The following is an 18,726-nucleotide window of genomic DNA, read 5'->3' on the forward strand; positions in this document are numbered from 1 at the left end:
CAGGAGCCAGTTCTTTGAAAGAATTAATAAGATAGATAAATCTTTAGCCAGCCTTATTAAAAATAAAAGAGACCCAAATTAAGAAAATCATGAATGGAAGAGAAGAGATCATGACCAATACCAAGGAAATACAAACAAGTTTTTAAAAGTTTTATAAGCAGTTATATGCCCGCAAATTAGGCAATCTAGAAGAAATGGATGTATTTCTGGAAACCTAAAAATTACCAAAACTGGAACAAGAAGAAATAGAAAACTTAAACAGGCCAATAACCAGCGAGGAAACTGAAGCAATCATCAAAAATCTCCCAAGACACAAAAGTTGAGGGCCAAATGATTTCCCTGAGGAATTCTACCAAACATTTAAAGAAGAAATAATTCCTATTCTAATAAAGCTGTTTCAAAGAATAGAGAGTAATGGAGTATTTCCAAACTCATTCATGAGGCCACCATTATATTAATCCTAAAACCAGACAAATACCCCACCAAAAAGGAGAATTATAGACCAATATCCCTAATGAACATGGATGCAAAAATTCTCACCAAGATACTAGCCAACAGGATCCAACAGTACATTAAGTGGATTATTCACCACAACCAAGTGGGATTTATCCCTGGGATGAAAGCATGGTTCAATACTAGTAAAACAATCAACTATAGATCATATCTATAAGAGAAAAAATAAAGAACCCTAGGAGATCCTCTCAATAGATGCAGAAACATTATTTGACAAAATACAGCATCCATTCCTGATCAAAACTCTTCAGCGTGTAGGGATAGAGAGAACGTTGCTCAATATCATAAAAGGCATTTATGAAAAGCCCCACAGTGAATATCATTTTCAATGGGGAAAAACTCTCAGTCTTTCCCCTATGATCAAGAACATGACAGGGATGTCCACTTTCACCACTGTTATTCAATATAATATTAGAAATCCTAACCTCAGAAATCAGGCAACAAAAAGATATAAAATGCATTTAAATTGGCAAAGAATAAGTCAGTCTCCCTCTTCACAGATGACATGATACTGTATATATACAGAAAACCCAAAAGACTCCACCCCAAGATTGCTAGAACTCATACAGCAATTCAGCAACATGGCAGGATACAAAATCAATGCACAGAAATCAGTGGCGTTTCTATATACTATCAATGAGATTGAAGAAAGATAATTTAATAAATCAATCCCATTCGCAATTGCACCCAAAAGCATAAGATGCCTAGGAATAAACCTAATCAAAGAGGTAAAGGATCTATACTTTATAAACTACAGAACACTTATGAAAGAAATTGACGAAGATGCAAAGAGTTGAAAAACATTCCATGCTCATGGATTGGAAGAATACATACCGTGAACATGTCTATGCTACCCAGGGGAATTTACACATTCAATGCAATCCCTATCAAAATACCATGTACTTTCTTCACAGTGTTGGAACAAATAATCTTAAGAATTGTATGGAAAGAGAAAAGACCCCAAATAGCCGGAGTGATACTGAAAAAGAAAGCAATGCTGAGGGCATCACAATGCCTCATTTCAAGCTGTATTACAAAGCTGTGATCATCAAGAAAGTATGGTACTGGCACAAAAACAGACACATAGATCAGTGGAACAGAATAGAGAACTCAGAAATGGGCCCTCAACTCTATGGTCAACTCATCTTTGACAGCCACATGCAGAAGAATTAAACTGGTCAGCCACATGCAGAAGAATTAAACTGGACCAATCTCTTATACCATACACAAAGATAAACTCAAAATGATTGAAAGATCTAAATGTGAGACAAGCATCCATCAAAATCTTAGAGAACACAGGCAACAATCTTTTTGAACTTGGCCAGAGCAACTTCTTGCTAGACACATCTATGATGGCAAGGGAAATAAAAGTAAAAATGAACTATTGGTACTTCATCAATATAAAAGCTTCTGCACAGAACAGAAAACAATCAACAAACCTAAAAGACAACCTACAGAATGGGTGAAGATGTTTGCAAATAACCTATCAGATAAAGGGCTAGTATTCAAGATGTATAAAGAACTTATCAAAAAATCAACAGCAAAGAAACAAACAATCCAGTCATGAAATGGGCAAGAGACATGAACAGAAATTTCACCAAAGAAGACATACACATGGCCAACAAGCACATGAGAAAATGCTCATCACTTGCCATAAGGGAAATACAAATCAAAACCACAATGAGATACCACCTCACACCAATGAAAACGGCGAAAATTAACAAGATGAAACAATAAATGTTGAAGAGGATGTGGATATAGTGGAGCCCTCTTTCAATTTTGGTGGAAATGCAAACTGGTATAGCTACTCTGGAAAACAGTGTGTAGGTTCCTCAAAGAGTTAAAAATAGAGCTACCCTATATCCCTGCAATTGCACTAATGGGAATTTATCCCAAAGACACTAATGTAGTGAAATGTTGGGCACCTGCACCCCAATGTTCATAGCAGCAATGTCCACAATATCCAAACTGTCAAAGGAGCCATGATATCCTTCGACAGATGAATGGATAAAGAAAATGTGGTATACATATACAATGGAATATTACTGAGCCATCAGAAAAGACGAATATCCACCATTTTCTTTGACATGTCTGGAACTGGAGGGTATTATGCTGAGTGAAACAAGTCAATTGGAGAAGGCAATCATCATATGGTTTCACTCATATGTGGAATTTAAGAAATGGTGAAAGGGATTAGAAAGGGAGGGAGGGGATCTGAATGGGGAAAATTAGAGAGAGAGAGAGAGACAAACCATTAGAGATTCATAACTGGGAAACAAACCAAGGGTTGTGGAAGGGGAAGTCATTGGGGGAATGGGGTAACTGGGTGACAGACACTAAGGAGGGCAGTTGATAGGATGAGCACTGGGTGTTATACTATATATTGTTAAATTGAATTTAAGTTAAAAATGAAAAATAATAAGAGTTGAGAACTACCATTCTAACTAGATGGAGATACCGGACTTCCTTTAACCAAATGGAGCTTATAATCGTGGGAATAGGAGCTGAAGGGCCTTTTTAGATTTTATTTTTTACCTTAAATGCTGAATTCCATAAAGTTTTATTATTAACAATTATTCTCATTACATATGGTTGTCAACCAGAATATCTGCTTAGTATGAAATAGTAATATTACCTTATTGGATCAATATTTTACATGCAAAAGCATTCAGAATGATTTACATAAAATATATTAACACAGAATGCAAACAATCTCAGTTTTTGAAATGTGGAATATAGCTCTTGATCACTTGATTACTACCCTCTTACATCCTTAACAGTCTGTGTCATCCCAGATATACTAGCTATTCTGTCTGTCCCTATTACAGATTGAAACACCAAGGAAAATTTAGTCGGCTTATCGAGGGCTATATGATTAATGACAAGTCAACATCTGAACACTGTTTTCCTGATTTCCAATCTAATATGTTACTTCCAAGCAGATCCCTTCAAAACACTTCCACCCTTACCACCAGAACAGCAGGGGAACAGTGCAAAATGAAAATGGAACAGAGTCACAAATTTTGGCTCAAAATCAATAACCAGCTTAGTCCCATTATTAGTAGGTGGCAGTTTGTTGATCATCTCAATGTTAGTTTTTCATTGGCTACAGACATTAGTGATGCTTCTTTAGTGAAAGAAAAAACCTGAGATATCTAACATTTCCTTACATAATAAAAATATAGATTTATTATTTTTTATTTTTTTTAAGTTTCATTATTTATTTATTCATGAGTGACACAGAGAGAGTCAGAGATGTAGGCAGAGGGAGAAGTAGGATCCCTCCAGGGAGCCCAATGATGGTCTCCAACCCAGGGCCCCGGGATCATGACCTGAGCCAAAGGCAAATGCTCTACCACTGAGCCACCCAGGTGTTCCAAATTATAGGTATTATTTGTTTATTCAATAAAGATATCTTAGTGTCTATTTTTGCTAGGCACTATTTTAGGCACTGGAAATGTATCAGTAAATAAAACAAATATTCCCACCCTCATGGCCTTTATATTCTAGTGGTGGGTAATAAATAATAAACAAATAAGTTATATAGCATGTAATCAGAGCTATGGAAAAAATAAAGGAGATAGAGTGGCAGAGAGGACCAAGATAGGGGAGAAAGTGGTATGGGGGCTTCAGATTCAATGGAATGTGTAATCACCTGTTAGTCTCTGTGTGAATGTTGTTAAAGACAGAAATTGTTGACTGAAAATAAAAAAGAAACTGTTATTTTTTCTTCTTCAAAGCTCAAGGTCATTGGAGAGAAGTCCAGAACCCAAGCCAAATCTCAATGTAGATGTGTGCATGCTTTCAATCTTCCCTGTTGTATATCTCATTAAAAGACAATTCGGGAAAGCTCTGAGGTGGGAGAAAAAGGAAAGAGATATGACAAAGGGAAAGAGAGGAGGAGACAAGCCTCAGTATTGCCTTGATGAGGGGACTGTACAGGTCATGTATTCTACTTGAGCCCTAGATCTTTCCTAGTTCCTACTATAAAGCCCTTCTCTGGTTCTTCTTTCCACTAATTTTCTTCCTTATGATTAAAATTTCAAATCAATAATGATATGTACAAATAAACAAAACTTTGAGCATACTCTTCAAATGAGTTAAAACAAGCCATTTATACTTTATAGCTTTAAATCTTCATAGATATTACTGCTTCAAAATTTAAAAATTAATAAATATTTTATTTGTTCACTCATAAGAGACACACAGAGAGAGGCAGAGACAAAGGCAGAGGGAGAAGCAGGCTCCCCGTGGGGAGCCTGTTGTGGAACTCCATCCCAGAACCCTGGGATCAGGACCTGAGCCAAAGCCAGATGCTTAACCACTGGGCCACCCAGGTGCCCCTAAAATTTCATGTAAAACTATAATAAACATCTTTCTGCTGAAATGAGTTACTCAGGATGCATTCCTAAGTAGACTAGAATTACTGGGCCCTAGGGTAGAAACATTTTTCAGGTCTTTTTAGACATAGTGTTCCTTTTATTGCTTTATTGATTGTGATCAATTTTTGGCTTACAAATTAAATGGTTTTGTATTACTTTTCTACAGAAGATAATGTTTGATGGACTTTTTGGCTGATGGAAGGATACTGAGATCGCATAGCACCGCTCAAGTGAAATTTACTTGGTGTCTTTGATCACATTTTCCTTTTATTTCCTAAAAATGAAATAAGGCTTTACATAAGAAATACACTTTCAAACTGTGGAAGGAACCTCAGTGTCCATCGAAATATGAATGGATAAAGAATGTGTGGTATATGTATACAATGGAATATTACTCAGCCATTAGAAACGACAAATACCCACCATGTGCTTTAACGTGGATGAAACTGGAGGGTATTATGCTGAGTGAAGTAAGTCAATCGGAGAATGACAAACATTATATGGTTTCATTCACACAGGGAATATAAAAATAGTGAAAATGATTAAAGGGGAAAGGAGAGAAAATGACTGGGAAATATCTGAGAGGGTGACAGAACATGAGACTCCTAACTCTAGGAAACAAACAAGAGGTAGTGGTAGGGGAGGTGGGCAGGGGGACGGGGTGACTGGATGATGGGCACTGAGGAGGGCACTTGAAGGGATGAGCACTGGGTGTTGTACTCTATGTTGGCAAATCGAACTCCAATAAAAATATACATAATTAATTAATTAATTAATTAATTAAAAAATCACTTCCAAAAATAAGTAAAAAAAGTAACGACAAAAAGTGGTGACAAATGTAATGACTAATGAATTGCCTCTCTGCCCGGGGTCAAGAAGATACTCATTTTTTTGTTATCTAGAGCACATTCAAGATATTTTTTTCTTCCTGTACATATCCTTACCTATGGCATGAGTTTTCATTTTATATCCTGAAAAGTTCATATTTGCAAATTTCCTACCAAGTAGCATTTGACAACTGGTTTTTAACATAAGTGTATATATAATAATATTTTTTTTATTTTGGGAGAAATAAAACATTTTTTCAGGTGAGTTGGTACTATTTTAATAGGCCTTGTACCTTTGTGTAATTTACACATCTAAAAAGAAACTATATTCAATTTATTTTAAGGAAATATTACTGTGAACATACATATAATCTTTATGGGGAGAAGTCTGAATATGAAGGAAATGTACAAGATTGAAGTTGCTTTTAATAGAGAAGTGTTTATATTCTTTTATTTTCCTTTCAGTCCATATAGCCCTTTCATGTACACATATACACACGTGCATGCTCAATTGTGTTAAAATAGTCTGATATCAAATAATGAGATGTTTATTAAACAAGCAAATAGATTCAATCATTTAAAAAATGACCAATTCTCTCAGATCAAGCTGAGAGAATTTGAGCTTCTGAGAATCTCGGAATTGTATTTAAACACAGTTACAATTTTGGAATGGATTTCAGAAGCATCTATGCACTGTAAAATATAATTACTCTGTCTTTTCCCTTCAACTTCCTGTTATTAACAATCTCTTTATGATGTCATCACTCAACATTCCCAGTTTGAATTTACAATGCTAAAGTCCTGGTAACATACAGGCAGGGGAAATGTCTCTTCCAAGATTGTAAGTACTTTGTTTAATACGTTTTTTTAGTATTTTTAATGACTAACATGCTCAATTTAGCAACATATTTATATTTTTAATGTAAGTAATGTTTCTATTATGGAATTTCATTTATAGATTAAAATTTTAGACATAGGTATGAAGTTTTCAACAATATTTCGAGTGTTTTGCTTTGAGATTTAGATACTTTAAGATTTTTCATGAAATAGCTGATAGTCTTAACAATTATATGTGTGTGCATGTGTATGTGTACTGATAATCACATCTTATTATAAGGAGAAAGGAAGTAATGTATGTGAAGGTATTTAAAATGTAAAGCAAGAAACAATGTAGTAAGACTTTATTATACAGCTTTGATGGACTTAATTTTATGTAAAGGAAAATCAGACCATTCTTTAGGTCTGATAAAAAAGAAGATTTACTGTTGTTTCCAATAAAAGAAAGTATACTGAGTTGAATTTTAAAAGGAATCATTAGGTAAATAATGAATATTATTAATATGTAATTAAACAATAGTATTTCTACAGGCTTTCATGGCCACATTTTTTAATGTTTGTCTTTATTTTGAAAGCTGATCTCCTCTAAAATAATATTGCTGAAATTATAAAGAAAAATAAGATAATATAGACCATATTGACTTGGAGCCACCAGCTAATAGCCATGTGTATTAAGTTGAACCTCAAGAGATTGTCAGTATTCAATCATCTTTTACCTACAAAACTGGAATTTTCTTATGGTACAATCTAATATAAAAAAAAAAACAAAAAACAGAGCAGACCTGGTGGCCCAGTGATTTAGCGCCGCCTTCAGTCCAGGGCGTGATCCTGGAGACCCGGGATTGAGTCCCACCTTAGGCTCCTTGCATGGAGCCTGCTTCTCCCTCTACTTGTGTCCCTCTCTCTCTCTCTGTGTGTGTGTGTCTCATGAATAAATAAGTAAAATAAAATCTTTAAAAAAACATAAAATCAATAAGAAAGATACTCTTAAGGTGACATAAAAAGTTGAAAGTTATGAATAGGTATTTTATAGAAAAAGAAATGTGAATGACCAGTAAACATAAAAAGTTGCACAACCTCATTTATGAAAAGAAAATCTGGAAAATCTTTGACTCAGAAATTCAAAATCTACAGAAAAAAAACTAAACTAGGCTAAAATAATTTTTCCTTTTTAAATGATTCTTTTTTTTGTGATGTTTAGATGTTTTTCAATTAGTATGCATTACTTTTAAAATCAGAAATTTCGATACAGCGTGGAAGAAAGAAAAATGATGATTTGATTGAGAAATGAAAATTGAGCTCCTAGTGTTTTTAGAAAGACATTTCTCGTTTGATGCTGCCTACATCATAAAGGCTTCAGGATTACATCACCATTGGGCACTATCTCTGAAACAGTGTCATCAGCAAAATCTTCTATGTCCTCCTCTGCCTCCTATATGAATGATATCCATGATATCCATGCTCTCTGAAACATGGCTTTTTCTCAAATACACTGCTTCTCCTGAGGCCCTCTTGAGTAGGAGATATTTTCCTTTCCATGTCCTTTCCTACCACTGGATCCAGAGGTGCAATAGATATATGCTTGGTTCCTCAATGGTATTTCCAACTCATTTTAATTCTCTACTCCCTAAAAAATAGCTACCTTTGAATCTCATGTCATCAGATTGTCTCACCTGATACCTTTCCTTGTTATATTCATCTACTAACTCCCAGGTCATCCCCTTTATTTTGCCATGATTTTCTGTCTGGCCCACTGCCATTACCTCTCGTCTTAATCTCTGATGATTTTAAGATGTAATCATTCCATATCCCAACATCTTGATTATTTGACTTTATTTTCTCAAATTATATTGCTTTCCATTTTATTTCAGTGGCTCAATCCTATTCATAATTCTCCAAAATCTCAATTTCAAACATTTCATTCTTCAACCACTGCTTTAGGTACCACTAATATCCCCACTCCAACAATTCTTCTGCCCCTATAAGATCTACTATTAATTTTACTACCTTTGAACTATTGCTCATTAGTCCTCTCCTTATGGCTTTACTTCTGTTCTTACCCTTTATAGATCTTCACCAATCTTAAGTTCTTATAGACTAATGGTGAACCAATACAAATAATTTCCTGCATACAACTTCAATTCCCTTTACCCACTCTCCCTTTGACATTTCTTTGACAAAACCTTAATTTTAGATAAATCCAACTTCCCCATTACTTCCCAGTAGCACTTTTGCAAGTTGAATATGGCTGAGGAAAACCTTGTAACCATGATAATTGGCTTAATTTATAATATTAAACTGCAAGTGGGCCATTAAAGATATCTGGCAATGCTATTAAACTTCACTCATCTGTTCAAATCTCTCCTTTAAGATGACTATTTCTTATATTTTTTCTCTTAAATTTAAATAGATTTCCACCCCACTCTTGGCTATTAGAGGAAAATAAGGGAAATTTTCACTATTTCCACAACTAAATATACTAGTCTATGTGTATCTTTAAATCCCTTTTTCTGCCTTCCTCCTATTGTAGTAGGAACCTTCTTCTTGCTCATATCTAAATATAACTTAAGTTGTATTAGTTTCCTAGGGCTGCTGAAGCAAATTACCACAAACTAGCTAGCCTAAAATATTAGAAGTTTATTGTCTCATATTTCTGGAAACTAAAAGTCCAAAATCAAGATGGCAGCATTATGGGCTTCTTCTCAAGGCTCTGAGGAAGAATGTATCCCATGACTCTTCTAGCTTCTGGCAGTTTCTAGCAATCATTGGCATTCCTTGGATTGTAGATACGTCACCCCAGTCTCTGCCTCAGTCATCACATGGCATACTCTCCCTGTCTGTGTGTGTCAGTGTCCAAATTCCCTTCTTCTCATAAGAACATCAAATATTGAATTAGAACCCATCTTAATCCAGTATGACCTCATTTAAACTTGATTACATCTGCAAAGACCCTGTTTCCAAATAAGGTCAAATTCACAGGTACTAAATGATAGGACTTGAATGTATCTTTATGGGAGACATAATTCAACTCATAACACTGGGCATTGGATTTTTCTTCACTACTTAAGGATATGCCTCCTATAATTAACTTATCTTCTGTATCCTCATTTTTTGGTCTTTTTTCTTTGAAACATAATTGACATATAACTGTGTAAGTTTGAGGTGTACAATGTGATGATTTGAGGTTCATATGCATTGCAGAATTATGACCATTGCAGGATTAGTTAACATCTCCATCACATCATATAATTACCATTTCTTTTTTTATGATGAGAACATTTGAGGTCTACTCTTTTACCAAATTTCAAGTATATAATACATCATTGTTAACTATAATCACTGCAACATATTCATCTTATGACTGGAAGTTTGTACCCTTTGAACATCTCTGAATTTCCCCTATGCTACCCAGCCCCAGAGAATCACCATTGTACTGTTTCAGTGAAATAAGCCTCTTTACAATCCACATATAAGCGTAATCATACAGTATTATCTTTCTGCCTAATTTATTTTGCTTTAGATAATGCCCTCAGGTTCCATCTCTATTGTCATAAATGACAGGATTTCTCCCTTTCTCATGGCTGAAATATATATATAATCTTTTATAGAGTGATTTGATTTCTGATTTGCTTTGTATAAATACCCAGAAGTGGGATTGCTGTATCATTTGATAGTTCTATTTTTAATTACTGAAGAACCTCATCCTGTTGTTCATACTGACTGTACCAATTTACATTTGTCCCTGCTAGAGGGCACAAAGGTTCCCTTTTTCTCTACAGCCTCACCAGCACTTAGTTCTCATATTTGGTAAGAGACATTTTAACGGATGAGAAGTGATGTCTCACTCTAGTTTTGATATGGGCTACCCTGATGATTAGGTTTGCTGAGCATCTCTGCATGTATCTGTTGGCCTTTTGTGTGGCTCCTTTGGAAAAAATGATTATTTAGTTTTTATTTAAATGCCAGTTAGTTAACATACTGTATAGTGTTATTTTCATGTGTAGTGATCTGTTGCTTACATAGAACACTCAGTGCTCATTACAAGTATTGTCCTTTATACCCATCATCCATTTAACTGATACCCACAGACACCTCCCCTCCAGCAACCCTCAGTTTGTCCCCTACAGTTAAGTCTGCTTTATGATTTGCCACTCTCTTGTTTACTTTGCACATTTAAAACTCAAAATTTTTTGATTATTTGTTTTTCTCTATTGAGTTGTATGAGTATCTCATATTGTATGTTAACCTCTTATCAGACAGTTTCAAAATATTTTGTCCCATTCCATTTCATTTCAATGATTTTTCCTTTTGATGTACAGAAGCTTTCAGTGTGATGTAATTTCACTTTATTTTTGTTTTGTTGCTTATATATTTGGTGCATTTTTAAATATACCTGTTAACCATTTTTATGCCTTCTTTGAAAAATGTCTATTCAGGTAATTTGTCTATTTTTATTTATTTATTTATTTTAGGATTTTATTTATTTATTCATAGAGACATAGAGAGAGAGAGAAAGAGAGAGAGAGAGAGAGAGAGAGCTTGCAGAGGGAGAAGCAAGCTCCATGCAGGGAGCCCGATGCGGAACTCCATCCCAGGTCTGCAGGATCACACCCCAGGCTGCAGGCGGCGCCAAACCGCTGCACCACCGGGGCTGCCCCATTTGTCTATTTTTAAATCAGTCTGCTATTTTTAATATTGAGTTATGTAAGTTACCTAAATATTATGGGTATTAACCCTTTGTCAGATAATTGGTTTCCAAATATTCTCTCCCTTTCAACATGCTGCTTTTCAATATTAACAATTGTTCATTTGCTTTGCAAAAGCTAAGTTTTATATAGTCCCATGTATTTATATTTGCTTTTGTTGCCTGAACTTTTAGTGACATATATTAAAAAATCAATATCAAGGGCATATCAAAAATCTTTCTTCCTATGTTTTCTTCTATAAGTTGAAAAGTTTCAGTTCTTATGTTTAAGTTTTAACTCATTTTAAACTTAATTTTTGTGATTTGTGTAAGATAGAGTTCCACTTTTATTCCTTTGTATGTGTATATACACTTATCCCAGAACCATTTATTGAAAAGATGATCATTACCTATTGTATGTTCTTGGTGTCCTCATGAAGGATTAGTTGATTTTATATGCATGGGTTTCTTTCTCTGTTTTTCATTACATTCCATTGTTCTATGTCTGTTTTTATTCCAGTACCATACTGTTTTAATTACTATATATTTGTGCTTTAGTTTGCAATCAAAGAGTAATATCTCCATATTATTCCTCTTTCTTGGGACTGTTTTGGCTATTCATAGTCTTGTGCTTCCATACAAATCTTAGTATTGTTAGTTATAATTCTGTGGGAAAATTCTATTGGAATTTTGATCAGGATTGCATTTAATCTCTAGATGGATTTAGTAGTATTGGCATTTTCACAGTATTTTTTAAAATATTTTATTTATTTATTCATGAGAGATACAGAGAGAGAGAGAGAGAGAGGGAGGGAGGGAGGAAGGGAGGGAGGGAGAAGAGAGAGAGGCAGAGACATAGGCAGAGGGAGAGGCAGGCTGCCTGCAAGGAGACCAATGTGGAACTTGATCCCGGACCCCAGAATCACTCCGTGAGCCAAAGGCAGACACTGAACCACTGAGCCATCCAGGCATCCCAGCGTTTTAACAATATTCTACTGATACATGAAGTTGAGATATCTTTCCATTTTTTAATGTTTTCATTTCCTTTCATCAATGTATGACATTTTCAGTGTAAAAATATTTAATTTCCTTGGATAAATATATTTGTAAGAACTTTATTTTTTTAACTCTTCTGAATTAGATTATTTACTTTTACTTTTTTATTTTTATTTAAATTCTGGTTAACAATTACTGTAGTATTAGTTTCAGGTATAAAATTACCGATTCAATACTTACCTGGTGCTTCTCACAAGAATTTCTTTCATTAACTCCTATCACTTATTTAATCCTTCCCCTTGATCACCTCTGTTCTGGTAACCATCATTTTTTTTTGTCTGTAATTAAGAGTGTGTTTCTAAGTTTGCCTCTCTCTGTTTTTTTCTTTGCTCATTTGGTTTATTTCTTAAGTTCCACATACGAGTGAAATCATACAGTATTTGTCTTTCTCTGACTTATTTGCTTTGCATAATACTCTCTAGCTTCATCCACATGATTGTAATGGCAAGATTTCAATCTTCTTTTATGGCTGAATAAGTCCTATTATATATGCAATATTCTATTACATGTATGCAACTTCTTTATTCATTCATATATTGATTGGCACTTACACTGCTTTCATAATTTGACTATTAAACATAATGTTGCTATAAACATAGGGGCACAATCAATCCCTTTGAATTAGTATTTTTCTATTCTTTGAGTAAATACTTAGTAGTGCAAATGCTGGATTATAGGGTAAATATACTTTTAACTTTTTGATGAACCTCCATAGTGTTTTTCAGAAGGCCTACACCATTTTGCATTTACACCAACAGTGTAAGAGGGTTCCCCTTTCTCTACCTACCTGCCAAAAATTGTTTCTTGTGTTATTGATTTAAACCATTCTGATAAGGACGCCTGGGTGGCTCAGTGGTTGGGTGCCTGCCTTGGGCTCAGGTCGTGATCTGGGGATCTGAGATTGAGTCCGGCATCGGGCTCCCTGCTGGGAGCCTGCTTTTCCCTTTGCCTGTGTCTCTGCCTCTCTCTGTGTGTCTGTCAGGAATAAATAAATAAAGACCTGAGCACAAGGCAGATGCCCAACCACTGTGCCACCCAGGTGTCCCAATAAAATCTTTAAAATTTTTTTAAAAATAAACGATTCTGATAGGTGTGAGGTGATATCTCATTAGAGTTTTGATTTGTATTTTCCTGATGATTAGTGATGTTGACATCTTTTCTTGTGTCTTTTGGCCATGTGTATGTCTTCCTTGATAAAATGTCTATCCAAGTCTTCTGCACAATTTTGAATTGCATTATTCATTTTTTATGTTAAATTTTATATGTTCTTTATGTATATTGGATACTAATCTTTTATCAGATAACCATAAGAGACTCTTAACTATAGGAAACAAAATGAATGTTGCTGGAGGGGAAGTGTGTGGAAGCATGGAGTAATTTGGTGATGGACTTTAAGGATATTTGAGTAATGAGCACTGGGTGTTATATCCAAGTGATGAATCACTAAATTCTACCTCTGAAACTAATAATACAGTATATATTAAATAAAATGAATTTGAATTTAAAAAGATTTAAATTATTTGCAAATATCTTCTCCCATTTTATAGCTGTCTTTTAGTTTTGTTGATTGTTTCTTTGCTGTGCCCCTTTTTAGTTTGAGGAAGTCCCAACTATTTATTTTTACTTCTGTTTTGCTTCTGTTTGGAGACATATCTAATGAAAAATTATTATGGCTGATGTCAAAGAGGTTGCTGATTGTGTTTTCCTCCAGGATTTTGATGGCTTCAAATCTTATATTTAGATCTTTCATCCATTTCAAATTTATTTTTTTGTGTATGGTGTAAGAAAGAGGTGCAATTTCATTCTTTTGTATGTTTTTGTCTAGGTTACCCAGCACCATTTTTGAAGAGACTGTATTTCCCCCATTGTATATCCTTTCTACCTTGTTGAAGATTAATTGTCCAAATAGTTGTGGATTCGTTTTAGGGTTTTCTAATATATTATTTTGATCTATGTGTATATTTGTGTGGCAATACCATATTGCATTGATCACTACAGCTTCTAATATAACTTGAAATCTGATATTGTGATGCCTCCAGCTTACTGTACTTTCTTCTTTCTTGTTTATTTATTTATTTATTTATTTATTTATTTATTTATTTATTATCTATTTATTTATTGGAGTTCAATTTGCCAACATATAGTAAAACACCCAGTGTTCATCATGTCAAGTGCCCCCTTCAGTGCAGGTCACCCAATCACCTCATTCCCGTGCCCACCTCCCCTTGCACTACCAATTTTTGGTTTCACAGTTAGGAGTCTTTAATGTTCTGTCACCTTCTCTGGTATTTCCCACTTATTTTCTCTCCTTTCCCCTTTAATCCCTTTCACTATTTTTTATATTCCCTGAATGAATGGTTTTTATTACATTGAGCTGCATTTCCTTAATATGCAATTTGTTGAGAGTTTCAATATGAAAGGATGCTGTTTTTTGTCAAATGCTTTTTTTCTGCATCTGTTGAGATAATTATATGATTTTTTCTTTCATTTTATTTGGTGTAGCATATTTACTAATTTTGGTTTAATGAACATTTTTACATTGCAAAGATGAATCCCAATTCTTCATGGTGTACACTCATTTTAATATGCTGTTGAATTCAGTTTACTAATATTTTATTGAGGATTTTTTTCATTCACATTCAATAGAGGTATTGGCCTGTAATTTCTTTATTTTTACAGTCTTTATATGTCTCACAAAATGGCAATATTGTCACCTTTGGAATTTGGAAGTGTTTCAGAAGGATTGGATTAATTATTTAAATATTTGGTACAGTTCATCAGGGGAGTCCTTTGTTACTGGGCATTTCTTTGTTGGGAGGATGTTTATCACTCTAGCTTATACTCTCACTATGTGTCATTTTAGATGGTCTCTTTTTTTTTTTTAAAGATTCACTCTAGATGAGTTCCAAAAGTTCAGGCATTTCTTCTATTTTTAAAAATTTGTTGGCATATAATTCTTCATAGTAGTTTTTTATGACTTTTTATATTTCTGTCGTATCGGTTGTAATGTCTCCTTTTTATTAATAATTTAATTTATTTGAATCTTTCCTCTGTTTTCAGTTAGTCTAGTTAAAGTTTCATCAATTTTATCTTTTCAAAAACTAGCTCTTAGGTTTTTTAAATATTTTTCATTATTTTCTTAATCTGTATTTGATGTATTTCTGTTCTAGTCTTTATATTTCCTTTCTTCTAACTTTGAACTTTGTTCTTTTTCTATTTCTTGAGATGTCAAATTAGATTGTTTAAGCTCATTCTTTTTTTCCATAATGTAGTTATTGTGTTAAATTTTATTCTTAGAACTGTTTTTGCAGCATCATATAAGTTTTGATATGTTTCCGTATCCATTTATGTCAAAGCTATTTTTTTTATTTCCCTTTTCCTTTCTTCTTTGATCCATTAGGTGTTCATGAGTTCCAACATATTTGTAGATTTTCCAGTTTGCCTCTTGGTCATTGATTTCTAGTTTAATACCATTGTGTTTGGAAAAGATATTTGATAAAATTTCAATTTTCTTAAATTTGTTAAGACTTATTTTGTGACTTTTCATATGACCTATAATGGAGCTTGTTCTATATGGTTTTTTTAAGATTTTATTTATTTATTCATGAGAGACGCACACACAGAGAGAGAGGCAGAGGGAGAAGTAGGCTTTGTGCAAGAAGCCCAATGTGGGGCTCAATCCCAGGTCCCAGAATCACACCCTGAGCCGATGGCAGACCCTCAACCGCTGAGCCACCCAGGAGTCCCTGTTCTATGTGTTCTTAAGGAAAATGTGTATCTTGCTCCTATTGGATGGAATTTTTTGTATATGTTTTTTAGGCCCATTTGACCTAAAATATAGTTCAAATTAATTGATTCCTTGCTGATTTTATGTCTGGAGTATCTATCTGTTGTTTAAAGTGGGTACTGAGGTTCCCTACTATTATAGTATTGTCTATTTCTCTCATCAAATATTTTAGTATCTACTTAATATATTTAGATACCCAGGGCACCTGAAGTGTTTGCCTTTGGTTCAGGTTATGATCCCATGGTCCTGGGATCTGGCCTCATGTCTGGCTCCCTGCTGAGCAGGGAGTCTGCTCCCCTGCACCTCACTCATGCTTTCTTTCTCTAATAAATAAATAATCATATATATGTGTGTGTGTGTGTTGCTTATATATTTAACCATTGCAATATACTCTTGACAAATTGATACCTCTATCATTATGTACTGACCTTGCCCCGCCCTTACTGTTTGTGGCTTAAAGTCTATTAATGCAATATAATTATAGTTTCCCCTGCTCCCTTTGGTTTCCACTTGCATGGAATATGTTTTTCAATCACCTCACTTTGAGACTGTATAAGTCCTTAAAGCTTAAGTGTCACTCTTGTAAGCTTCATATAATTATTTCTTGTTTTCTAATTCATTCCACCATCTTATGACTATGGAGAATTTAGTTCATTTTTATTTAGAGTAATTATTGATAGGTAAGGATTTACAAGTAACATCTTATTAATTATTTCCTGGCTGTTTTATAGTTTCCTTATTAGTTCTTCTTCCCTTGCTTCCTTCTTTGTGACTTTATTATTTTCCCCAGTAATCTGCTTGAATTCCCTTCTCTTTAACATCAGTGTTACAGAAAACATCTTATAAATATGATAGTTTATTGTAAGCTGATAACTACTTAACTTTAATTAAGTAGTGGTCAATATATTATTATTTTATATATATATACATATATATTTATATTGAAGTACTAGAGTGTTCTAAATTTAACTATATATTACTTTCACCAGTGTGTTAAATATAAAAATGTATTTTGTGTTACTAATTAGTGTTTTCATTTCAGCTTGAAGAACTTCTTTCAGCATTTCTTTTTTTAAATTTTTTATTTATTTATGATAGTCACACACAGAGAGAGAGAGAGAGACAGAGACAGAGATACAGGCAGAGGGAGAAGCAGGCTCCATGTACCGGGAGCCCGACGTGGGATTGGATCCCGGGTCTCCAGGATCGCGCCCTGAGCCAAAGGCAGGCGCCAAACCGCTGCGCCACCCAGGGATCCCTCTTTCAGCATTTCTTGAAGGAAAAAAAGGGTCTAGTGATAATTTACTCCCTCAGCTTTGTTTGTCTGGAAAATTATTTTTCTCCATAATTTCTGAAGGACAACTTTTAAAATAGAGTGGTTTACACTGGCAATTTATTTTCTTCTTTCAGCTTTTTGTATATATCATCCCACTCTCTCCTGGCTTGTAAGACTTCTGACTTCGATAATTAATAGATTCTTTTGATTGCATGTCATAAATTATCTAAGCTTTCCTAAATATTTTTCATTATATTTTTTGTTTTCATTTTACTCAATAATTTAAAGGATTCTGTCTTCTAATTCATACATTCTTTTCTTCTGTTTTATCTTTTCTGCTTTTGTTCTTTATTAATTTTTTATTTCATCCATTATGTTTTACAGCTCCAGAATTTCTTTCTTTTATGTTTTCTATCCTTTTTGTTAAACTACTCAATTTGCTTGTGTATTGTTTGCCTCATTTTTTGAATTATTTTTCTGTGTTTTTATAGTTCAGTGAGCTAGCTTCCTTAAAATAGCTATTTTGAATTCTTTATCAGGTAAATCATAAATATTCATTATTTTGTGTTTGGTTACTGAAAAATTACTGTAATCCTTTTGTGGTGTCTACAATCCTTGATGCTTCATGTTCCTTGAAATTTTGCATGTTGTTTTCATATTTGAAGTAGTAGTCACCTTGCCCATTCTTTACTGATTGACTTCAAAAGATAAATAGCTTCCTTCTCTGCTAGGAATTCTGAGGATCTCTCAGACCTTGTATGGATATATATATGCTCCATGCTTCTTGCTCCCTTTTGTGAAAGAATTCTTAAACTTGAATTATTTTCTTGATCTTGCAAAGCATGAGGACAAGTGCAGACAGCCTGTTTTTATTTCACAAGAAGCAGCAATAAAGCTCAAGTTTGTGGTATTTCTTGGTCCACAGAATCATGTTAGGTTCATGTGCATTCTCACTAGCGATTTGTCAAAGCTCACATTCACCACCAGCAGGAGCATGCACAGGCAGCCAAACACAATATGGGAGTATGTATGGGTGAGACACACAGTGTTTGGGAATGCCCATGGACCAGTTTAAGGATCCATTGGAAAGGCATTCCCAGAAGCTCATGAGTAGGCTTCTTGATGTAGTCTTTAACACAGTTGGGTTCATATTCATTTAATGCCTTCTGAGAGTCATCTGCTGCTCTCTCTGCCTCTTCTTGTCCATAGTCACGCTGCTCATGACTCAATACTCTGGATGTGATGAGAGAGAAATGGACCTTTTTGACATTGTCCCACACAGCTAAGGAAACTAGGCATTCACACACTTTCACTGTCCCCCATGGAAGAAATCAGAGACCAAGAAGATCTCTTTTGGCAGTAAG

General features: G+C 34.3%; 1 protein-coding gene across 2 annotated transcripts in view; it reads left to right on the forward strand.

The window, feature by feature from the left end:
- The first annotated feature begins 6,505 nt into the window (after positions 1 to 6,505).
- The window catches only part of CYLC1 (cylicin 1), a 134,450-nt gene continuing 122,229 nt past the window's right edge, over positions 6,506 to 18,726 (forward strand). For both annotated transcript variants that reach the window (XR_005385970.1, XM_038586553.1), the window contains exon 1: positions 6,506 to 6,563. Coding sequence is in view for 1 of the 2 variants with exons in the window: in XM_038586553.1 (XP_038442481.1) it covers positions 6,547 to 6,563 (17 nt within the window). In the remaining variant the exon portion in view is untranslated. The remainder of the gene's footprint in view (positions 6,564 to 18,726) is intronic.

This window comes from Canis lupus, chromosome X (genome assembly GCF_011100685.1).
Source record: "Canis lupus familiaris isolate Mischka breed German Shepherd chromosome X, alternate assembly UU_Cfam_GSD_1.0, whole genome shotgun sequence".
NCBI classification, from domain to species: Eukaryota; Metazoa; Chordata; class Mammalia; order Carnivora; family Canidae; genus Canis; species Canis lupus.